Source organism: Glycine max, chromosome 10 (assembly GCF_000004515.6).
Source record: "Glycine max cultivar Williams 82 chromosome 10, Glycine_max_v4.0, whole genome shotgun sequence".
Lineage (NCBI taxonomy): Eukaryota > Viridiplantae > Streptophyta > Magnoliopsida > Fabales > Fabaceae > Glycine > Glycine max.
The window spans coordinates 15,124,072-15,134,821 of NC_038246.2; the positions used below are offsets into that span (position 1 = coordinate 15,124,072).

A 10,750-nucleotide genomic window follows, 5' to 3' on the forward strand; every position below is an offset into this window, starting at 1 on the left:
CTGAAAACTACCATAACAAAATCCATATCCCTGTCATGTTAGGTGAGGTTGGTTATATAAACTACACGTTTTTTTATAAGCAAAATGAATACTACTCACTATGAGATCCTTACCAACATTTTCCAGTGACTTGATTTTTCTCCCCTTTTTCACATGTCTAAAAAGCATGCTAGCTATTTTCTTTATTAGTGTTTCCTGTGATTTTTCTTTATAAACTATCTATTTTTGCTTTAAGATTTGTTGTCAGAAAAAATCAGTAAGATCAGTGGTATTGTCACACCTGAATTAACTTAGTAACACATCACAGAAGAAACCATTCTCCATTCCAGTTCTAAAATTCACATCACCCATATAGTTGCTATAAACCAAGGGCACAACTGAAGAATTAAAGCAAAACATTGTGTTCTGCTCCTGAAAAACAAAATGGGGCTTAGATTTGCATTCCTTGCACACTACTCTCAAAAAGACACTTTCAGAAGAGACATTTTTACAATACCCCATTTGAAGAGAAACACTATTTGACCGGCATCTTTGATGGAAAGATGGCAGCTGAACATATGCAAACCAGGGAAGTATTGATATGTGGATGCCAAACAATATGAATGTGGCTATTGCAAAGAAGATAACTGACAAATGAATTCCTCAAGCTGGTTTTCCTTTATCACCACACCATGTGTCTGGGTAGAAATTGCATCTTTGACTGAACTGATTGTAACATCGGTAATAGCATCAGCAGCAGATATGTTAATGTACTCATTCAGGTTGTGCACTGTTCGATCTGCATGGATGAAGATACAGTAAAAGTAAGCAACTCAAATACATCCATTAATATCAAATATATAACTCTGGCTGATCCTATTAATAGAAGAATATTCTTCACAAAATAAGAAACAAATAGCAGTGTGATCCAATATTAAAACTTGTTCTACTGCTTGTACTGCTTAACTTTTCTTGTTAAGAGAAAAGTCTTATCCGTGCTTCTTAATCACTTAATTGGACAACAGAAATGATTTGCCAAAATTCACATTAACATGTTACAGCTAAGAACCTGTTTTGTTTGGGAACATTTCCAGGTTTTTTTTTTTTTTACTGAAAAATATTTCCAGTTTTATTTTGTGTTTTCACTAATAACTACATGAAATGATATTGCTTACTTTTTCCTTGTTTTCCAATAGAGAGAGAGAAAAAATGAAAACAAGAAATAAAGAGAAAACAAAGTGCTTTTATTAGTAAAAACAGAAACTCGAGATGGAAAACATATTTTCAAACCAAACAAATTGTAAATGTTTCAGCAATAAGATTTGTAATTGCTTGAACTTATGTGTCTCCCCAAATTAACATCTTCCAAGTATGAACTTCATAATATTTGGATTGAATTTATTTCTATGATTCTGCAATGCGTGCTGCAATAAATATAAATTCATGGCGGTTACACTTGATGAACAATATCAGAAACTACAAATTAACCTTAGGTTAAAAAAATTGAGATAAAAAATACTTGAGATGTCAGGACTCAGGAGAACCTTGCAAAATGAGGACTTAATACTATCAAACTTGAATCATGTAAGTACTTGAAAGTTGCTTTCTCCCTTCATATATTTTTCTTTATTATGGCGTATAGCATAATGATCTGTTTATGTCAAAGCCAAACAAGTCCATTACCTTCGGCAACTATGGGTTCATGTTGAGGAGGTTCTTCAATCCAGTTTCCACCAGAATCTTTCATGTGTCTTCTATCAGATGCAAAACAACGAAGAAATAGCGGGGCATGCACAACTCTGAATAATCTGATATCAAAAGAAACACTTAGATGCCCAACTATACCTCATAAATAACAATCAATAGATTATTGCATCAACAAAGGAAACACACCTAATGAAAGCAAAGTTAAAACAGAAAGTAGGCAATTATGTTACCCTTAGAAACAATAAATTTTGACAATATGATATAAAATGTTTGTGATACCCTTAGAAAATGTTTTTAGACTTGGATAAGCACAATAGCACCAAAAAGAAAAAAGGTACCATAAACATGCCTAATAAAAATTATTATACTGCTATAAAGTTTTGACATATGCACTATAAAATTGGTTTAGTTAACAAAGAATATGCATGTTTGACCTATTAAGAACGTGTATAACAGGAAAAACAGAAAAGGGCCCTATGTAAGAGGGCCCATGATAATTGATGTGCATGCTTATCTTTTGGATTCATTTTACACAGCAATTAACCACTTTTACCATATTTATGTCCCATTAGATAGAATTTGATGTTTTCATAGAATTTTAGTCATTGTAAATAAATCTTTAGAATTTACTAGTTTTTTATATGTTTTTGATAGAGTTCTAGTTCACTGAGAAGAGGATTGGAAGCTGCCATTGTTGGAGAGCTCGCCCAGTGAGATGTGATCGCCTAGCGAGGAAGCTCGTAGAGAAAGGCCACGTGGCAGCTCAGGAATGAAAGAAGACAGTGCCATGTCATTAGAAGAACTCGCCCACGAGTTCAGCTTGACCGAGCAGATCTCACTGGGTGAAGAAATTGGAATTAAATTGGGGATTATTGAAAAACTCGCCCAGCCAGTCAAGCCTGCTGAGTGGTGACTTCTGGAATTCTCGAAGAGCTCACCCAGCGAGCAATGCTTTAAGTGAAGTGACAAGACAGAGGCTCTTGGCCCAATATAAAAACCACATTCTATTGGGATCAACAGAGCACTGTTTTAGGGCTTTGTGTGGGCAAAAACACCATTCCATTGACCTTTCCTCCATTTTCTCCTTTTTTTCCCCTCATTTTCTCTTGTAACCTTCGTTTTGTATGCCTCTCATGTCAATGAGAGGCTAATTTTCCCATTGTTAGAGGCTTGGTGTGCTAGAAAATCTGACGTAATGACTCTTACTATTTATTTAATGTTAATTCAGTGTTATTATCTCTTTCTATGCTTATTTACTTGTTTAGTGGCTTGATCCTCTATTTTACATGTCTTTATTGTATGAATATCATTGGGAAATGTTTTTGTAATTAGAACTGAAAGAGAATTCTAATTAACTCATTTATAGAATAAGATGAAGTTGGTTAGCCCTTTCATTAACCTTTGTTCTTGATCAAACCACTTGGTTTAGCTTTCTAAGGAATTAGGAATTGAATCAATTGATTTAGGCTCTTTCACATAAGCGATTATGGTTAAGAGTACAATTGTAGGTTAGGGTAACACTAGTTTATCATTAAATAGAGAAAAACATTTAACATTGCATCAAGAGTTCTCTTAGCAAGGCCAAGCACCCAACATTTTACAAAATCCTACACAAAACCCACCTTTGCCCACACAAACTGTTTGATAATTTGTTTGAGAGAGTTGTGTTCCGCTTTTACATGTTATTGCATTGTTCACATTTAAATTCTTGCACATCCTTTCACAATTTAAATATACTTTGCCTAGAAAAATTGGTTTTCACAAATTATTGAGTAAAAACTTAGTCCCTGTGGACACGATACTCGAACTTTCCGTTTATTACTACTTGTGCGATTTGATTCACTTGCCAAAGGGTTAATAGCCCACAACTGGGTGAAGCCTCTCAAGGAAGTTAGTGGGTTGAAAATGAAATTGTTACAGCTGTTAGCCTGTTATAAATAGGAGAAATTAGGAGGGTGAGATAATTATTATGCAAGTTGTAATTTGATTGTTGGGGAAAGATCAGACTCCCAAAGCCCCAAATATTATTTCTGTATTTCATTTCATCATCTTCTATAGAAACCCACAATTGGAAGGAGAAGATATATTACAATAAAAGATTATTTTCTCATCTTTTGCCTATTCTGATTTATTAGTTCTCTAACACTGGTATTAGAGCCTTTCACCATGTCTCTTAGCTAGAAATGAGCAACATGAGTGGTGATTACAACATTGCAATGTTCACCCGGGACTAATTAAAGGGCTAGTGCACAGCCAACCCTCGTGAGCGTCGAGGCTGCAGAGAATGGGGGTCAGGATCCATGTGCAAGGTATGGCATTCTGGTTTGGGGCTTATAAGGCTTTGAGCTCTCCAACAGCAATGACTAGTTTTTGTGGTGTGATTCTCCCAAGGTTCTTGTCAATTGGTTTACCACACTTGAGACCCTATAGGTACCCACACTACCAAAAAAATTATTAATGATATGTTGCCAGTGGGGATTATCAGACCCAGTGCATGTCCCTATTCTGGTCCTGTTATTTGAGTGAAGAAAAAGGACAGGATAGAGGTTGTGTAGAATACATGTCTAAATAAAATTACTATTCCAAATAAATTCCATATCCCTATTATTGATGAACTTCTGGACGGAATAGGGGGAGCGACCATTTTTTCAAAATTAGATCTGAAATACAGGTACCACCAAACAAGAATGAAGATTTCATAAAACAACTTTTTTGCAAACATGAAGGGCTTCATGAACTTTTGGTCATACCCTTCAAGTTGACTAATGCTCCATCCACTCACTCCTCAAGTTCTCATGAATGAGGTGTTGAAACCTTTCACAAGAAAATATGTTTTAGCATTTTTTTTTAAGACACTCTCATCTCAGCAAAGCAGAGGAGGAACATCTGAGGTTGGCGCTGCAACTACTAAGGGAATCCAAACTGGTGGCTAACAAAAAAAAATGTAGTTTTGGGCAATAGGGTAGAGACAATTGGAGTATTTGGGGCATGTTATTTCAACATATGGGGTATCTGCTGACACTAAGAAGTTAGAAGTAATGGCAACTTGGGCAGCACCTAATGATTTATTACAGCAGATTTGTTAGAGACTGTGGAAAAATTGCCAAACCTCCTGACTCAGCTCTTGAAAAAAGGCAGCTTTAACTGGGACTTGGAAGCAAAAGCAGTGTCTGAAGCACTAAAAAATGCCATGACAACTTTGCCAACACTCAAGTTACCCGATTTCTCTAAGACTTTAATCCTAGAAATAGATGTATCCAGCAAAGGTTTAGGAGTAGGGCTAATGCAAGGGAGACCAGTGGCTTTTCTATACCAAGCAATATTAGAAAGGGGACAATTCAAGTCACTATATGAAAGAGACTTAATTGCTATGGTGATGGCTGTGCCGAAATGGCATCATTACTTGTTGGATCTCAACCAAGTTAAATAGTGTAGCTTTGGATCTTGACAAACCCATTAGGAAATCCAAAGCTCCCTCCAAGGTCAATTCTTGGTTTATACAATGGTAACAGAATTACTACTAGGATTTCTAAATATCTTTGTACTTAAATCATTCAGGGCAAGGAAATATAAGCCCAAGAAGTAAATATGTAGAACTGTAGTCTGTAGATCATAATTGTGTCTTTCGCCCATGTCAAAGTCAAATATACACAAGAATAAAACCAATTAGGCCACCATCACCTACCCCAGCATATCTAGACTTTAATTTCTTATTTTAACTACTGTTATGTGACACATAAACAGTCTGGACTTACATTACAACCAACTGCAAATTAGCATTATCAACAAAATATAATTAAGCACCAAAATACCCCATTAGAACAGAACAAAATGGCAGAGGAAACAGAAAGTGTCTTACCTATTATAATCAGAAAAAAGCTGAAAAGACGGACGAATTGTTTCAGACACATATGATGGTAGAGGTGAAGGAAAAGGAAGAGTCGAATCTAAGTCCCACACTAGTGGAGGGACAGCTCCTTGTTTTATCTGTAATGCCAATCACAATAAAAGTATGACAAATTATCCCTATAATAAGCAAATTTAGATATTAAAGTAAACTGCTTTTAAAACCTGTTACCTGAATGCAAATTACATGATAATCCCATAGAATCACCCCATCAGCTCTTTTGCTAGCCTTTTGATTCCAAAGTGGGATCTAGAAAAGTCAAGACAAATACTTCAGACACTGATCGAAAAAAGATTGTAATTTTGTAGCAAGTTATACTGGACAACTCTTCAATTATATATGCAGTGGAAGTGGGAAAAAAACTTGCATACAAATTTAAACATGTAATTAGTACTCTGTCAGCATGTCAGCACTACATAATTAGGAAAGAAACGAATATCATGCATTAAATCTATGTTAGCAAAAGTTGACATTTTTTTTCCATATTCAACTTGCACAGTGCAAGATCCGGACAGTTATTCCCTTAATCACTATTATTCTGTCCCATCACTGTTTTGCAGGTGTAAGCAAGAAAAGAGAAAATATATCTGAGGGCAGGATAAGAAACCCATTTGAAAAGAAAATGAAATATTGGGCAAAAGAGACACTATGCCATGAATCAACTTGAACTAGAAAAGGATTATTATACAAAACAATCCCCGCCCACTAAGAAGAAGAAATAGTACATGCCTGTTTCTTTTCGTTGGAAATGAAAGCAACAAAAAGATCAGATCCATCAGCATTTGCTATTCCATCATTGCACAACTTTTTGCAAAGCAAGTATACATTCTCCTCACTACAAATAAATAACCGGAAAATAATCACAAAAATTCTATAGTATATTACCATATTTAACATTACAAGAACGAAAAGGAAAAAGAAAGTGATGTAAAGGAATGAAATCACCCAAACTAGTCAAGAGTATGAATCAACAAATTACAAAACAGAAATATCCCCCCAAAAATTGATGAACCCTAATTCTAAAACCCTATAAATCATTAAAAAAGAATGATTTGGGAAAATTGGTTTCTGTAAAATCAGACAAGAGACTATTTCATTATATCACCAATATGTATAGCATCAGGCATGCATGATCAGAACAGAACCCATTACTGCCTAAGAAGATTACAACCCCAGATAGAGAGAGAAGTGGCTACCAATAAAAAGGAGTGTGGTGGAAATGAAGAATATCCATAGTTGAAGTTGCCATTATTCTCTTCAACAATCACCAGTCACCACCAACCTTTCTGAAAAAAGTACATAGGCACTGACCTGATGGAAATGGGATCCAAGATATGTCTGCAAAGAAAACCCAAAAGGGCAGAGACCAAAACCCAAACCGGTCCATGCATTAAATAAAATAACTCAAAGGAGGTGTTTTGTTTTTATTCAGCATGATATTGTTAGGAAATATTCTCGTTTAAAGATGATTAATTTCATCGAGGATAAAATAAAATGATATTTTTCTGATTTATTTTATACGAATAAAATGAGGTGTTTGACAATTAAGGAGAAAGAAAATAAATGATAATTTTTAAAAACTTTTACTAATATTCTTACTTATTTACTATTTTTTTTATTAATTACAATTAAGGAGTAAGAAAATAAATGATAATTTTTAAAAACTTTTACTAATATTCTTACTTATTTACTATTTTTTATTAATTCTTGTAAAATATTAAAATGATTAATAGAAAATACTATAAAAAATTAACGGCACAAAGTTTCTCGTAAGAAATATTTTTTCCTTCACAGCTTTAATAGATAAAAATAAAAAAATGTGTTTTCCTTTTTTATTAAAATTAAATAAATATCTAAATTTGTTTATATAAATTTAGTTTTTGAAAAATTAATAATAAGATATTTACATAATAAATATTTTAATATGCTAATTTAATAACTTACACCTATGAATTTTTAACTTTAGCTACTAACTAGTTTTTCAACTATTTTTATCAAACATAATTAGGATTAGATTTGTTAATTTATATAAAAAATTTTCTTAAATATTATTTTTTATTTTTTTTGATACATTAAATTTTAAAAATTTCATTTTCATCCTTTATATTTTAAAAAAAATATCATTTTTATACTTTCTTTCATTTTTCGTTAGAAAAATTAATATTCCGTTAACTTTAATATTTTAAAAGTTAATTTTATTTAGTGATAACTAAAAATTGTCACAATCTTAATTTAATTTTTTTCTAAAATCACGAACATTTTTATCCTCACCCCACATCCTAAGGCATTTGTACTAGAATGGGGCAATTTTTTCATAAATTACCAAAATGACTAGATTTTGAAAAATTACAAAAAATGGGTAAATCTTAACTTCCAGAGGAAGAACTCATGCTTAAAAAGACAATTTCACTTTTCCATTTTTTTTTAAACAATTGTGATGGTTAGAAAACCACCACAAATTGATTAGCCACATAAGAAACATACAAATGTCTATTTCATGATGACTAAATAAGTAATTTGTGATAATTTTTAAGCCGCCACATTTTAAAAAAAATGATAAGTAAAATCATCTTTTAAAATACGATTTCTTCATGTTTAAATCGTCTTTCAATACATGATTTACCCATTACTATAAATTTTTTTAAAAATCTACCCATTATGGTAATTTATGAAAAAATTGCTCCATCTTGGTACTAAATCTCACATCCTAGTCCTAATCTCCAAATAAAAATCCAAATCCCTAATCTTCCAAAACCCTCTCCTCTTCCCCCTTTCTAACACCCTCCACCCTACCCCTAATGCCTCCCACCTTGCTACCTCCTCCTAACTCTGACATCTTTGAAGTTATTCAGCCACCATAGAGACAATCTCTTTTTTTATGGTCCTCACCGCGCACCTTCACCATCCCAATGCTACACCACTACCTCCAAAAATGACGATGTTTCACTCCCCCACCACTACCACCACCATTGAAGTTGTTGAACCTAGCAACCCGGGTTCCCTGGAACATTGTCAACGCTGATGTCGAAGTAGGAGGTTGCAATGAGCATGGTGTCATTGATGGACGCGATGGTGAAGGTCTTTTGCGTCGATTTGGTGAACGCAATGTTTATTTGGATTTTTTTATTTGGATGAGATTTGGGGTTTATTGTTGCTTATTTTTGTGATGAATGCATTGTTATTGTTCTAAGATTTCTTATTTAATAAGTCAAATGAGTCATGATCCAAACCAATTTTGTCCTTGTCAAATATATAATTAAATCTTGGTTCAAGTTTCAAGCTTTTCAAACTCTGATGGGAAAAGTAAACTTTTGTTAATGTGGAGTATGGTGTTCATATGCAACTTGTTTTATGCAAATGAAATTCACTTTGTGTTTCAGTTTTTTGGAATTACAATTCCATCTAGCTAGTTTCCATCCTTGTTATCTTATATCTCGAGGGTTCTATGTGGGCACGGGTTTACTAGTTTTTGGTTTTAGCTTATGAATGGTGCATAGTAGGATGTTAGCAAAACTGTAATATTTGGGTTTTCTCTTTTATTTCCTCTTGCTTTGAACTTATGTTATGGGGTATTTCAGATTTCTTGTTATTAATTTGTTATAGGAGAGGTAAGATTAAGAAAATGAAGGTTATTGTAGGTGGAAAATATTTTTTTAAATTCAATAAAAAAATTATGATGACCAAAAGTCATCACTGTCTTTAAATGAATTATCAAAATTAATTTACACATATTGATGATTTTTAACTGTCACTATATTAAATTTAATTATTTTAAAATATCAAAACATTAGCAATGTTAAAGTTAAGGTAATGGAAGGACTAAACCGAAACTGTTTGAAAACATAAAGGACCAAAATGAAAATTTTAAAACTTAATGTACCGAAATAAAAAACATTAAAACATAATGGACTAAAAGTAACATTAAGTCTATAAATTTGGATTTGACTCATTATCTTACTTAGAAGTATGATTAAAATCTTATTCATCAAGCCTTATTAGAAAGTAAGGTTTTAACTATATTTTTCTGTTAAATTATTAGACTTTTGAAAATGTCAAGTTACCCAATAAGTGTAATTTGGTTGACAACACGCATTGAGTTTGTCAGAGAGGACCGAAGTTCTATCCTCGTAAAATACATCATTGGGGAGGGATAATGAGCTTTAAATATGACTAAGTCACGGACCAAGAATTAGTCTCATAGTTGGCTCAAAGGATCAAAGCTTATGGGGATATATAACACCTAGATTTTTGTAAATAGGAAATTAAAATATTTTTTGCAAAATATATAATATAATTGCTTAATAAATAGGGAAAATGATGTATTGTGTGGATTAAATGTTGTGGGACACTAGATTTTCACTAACTAAGTGGAAAAAAAATAATAAAACAAACTTTGACCATAAGTCAAAGATGTTGGTCTTGGCAAATTGATCTAGAGGGGGTGAATAGATCTTTTTAAAATCTTTATTAACTTTTCAAAAGCCTTTGAAACTTTTCACACCTTTTTTTTATAAGATCAATTTAAAATCAATTTATCATTGTAATTAGATTGGAAAACCCTTTTAGATTATGTAATGCAAGATCAATTAAACAAAGATTGAATCACACATATCTAGTTGTACGAATGTAGTTAAAAAAAAGAAAGATTAAGAACACAAACAATTTATAATGGTTCAGACATTTTTTTTTTTACCTACATCCAATTAGATTTTACAACCTTGGTCAAACCTTTCCACTAAAAACTTTTGTTTACAAACAAAATCACACACAAAATAAATCCTCTAAACAATATTGAATGCTATAATAAGAAAAGAAAAGAAAACTTTTGTAGAACACTACCGCAAAGATCTAAAAAATTTTATTTTTGATATTAATTTATGAATGAAAAGAAAGTATAAGGAAATAAATAATCATTTCACAATGATTCAAATCTTCTCAGCACATCATTGACCACATCATTGACCACAAGAATTAGCCTAGCCTTCAATCTTTTAGACAAAGATATGAAACTTGTTGATCTCCATCACTTCTGGCCAAAAACCTATTAACAGCTTCTCTCAGGTGAGTCTTGGATATTTGAAAATGATTTTTAAGCTTAAAGACTCAATAAAAGGTCAGCTATTTATAAATATCTCAATATCTAACAGATTTAATTGA

The 10,750-nt window shown here is 32.5% G+C and overlaps 1 protein-coding gene across 1 annotated transcript; it reads right to left on the bottom strand.

The window, feature by feature from the left end:
* Positions 1-484: 484 nt before the first annotated feature.
* On the bottom strand, positions 485-6,956 carry LOC100806607 (protein N-terminal glutamine amidohydrolase-like). Its single transcript, NM_001254441.2, has 6 exons — positions 6,790-6,956; positions 6,323-6,428; positions 5,765-5,842; positions 5,546-5,673; positions 1,663-1,787; positions 485-778 (listed from the first exon to the last, which is right to left on the bottom strand). The coding sequence occupies exons 1-6, from the start codon at positions 6,840-6,842 to the stop codon at positions 609-611; spliced, it is 660 nt and encodes a 219-aa protein (NP_001241370.1). The 5' UTR covers positions 6,843-6,956; the 3' UTR covers positions 485-608.
* Positions 6,957-10,750: the final 3,794 nt, after the last annotated feature.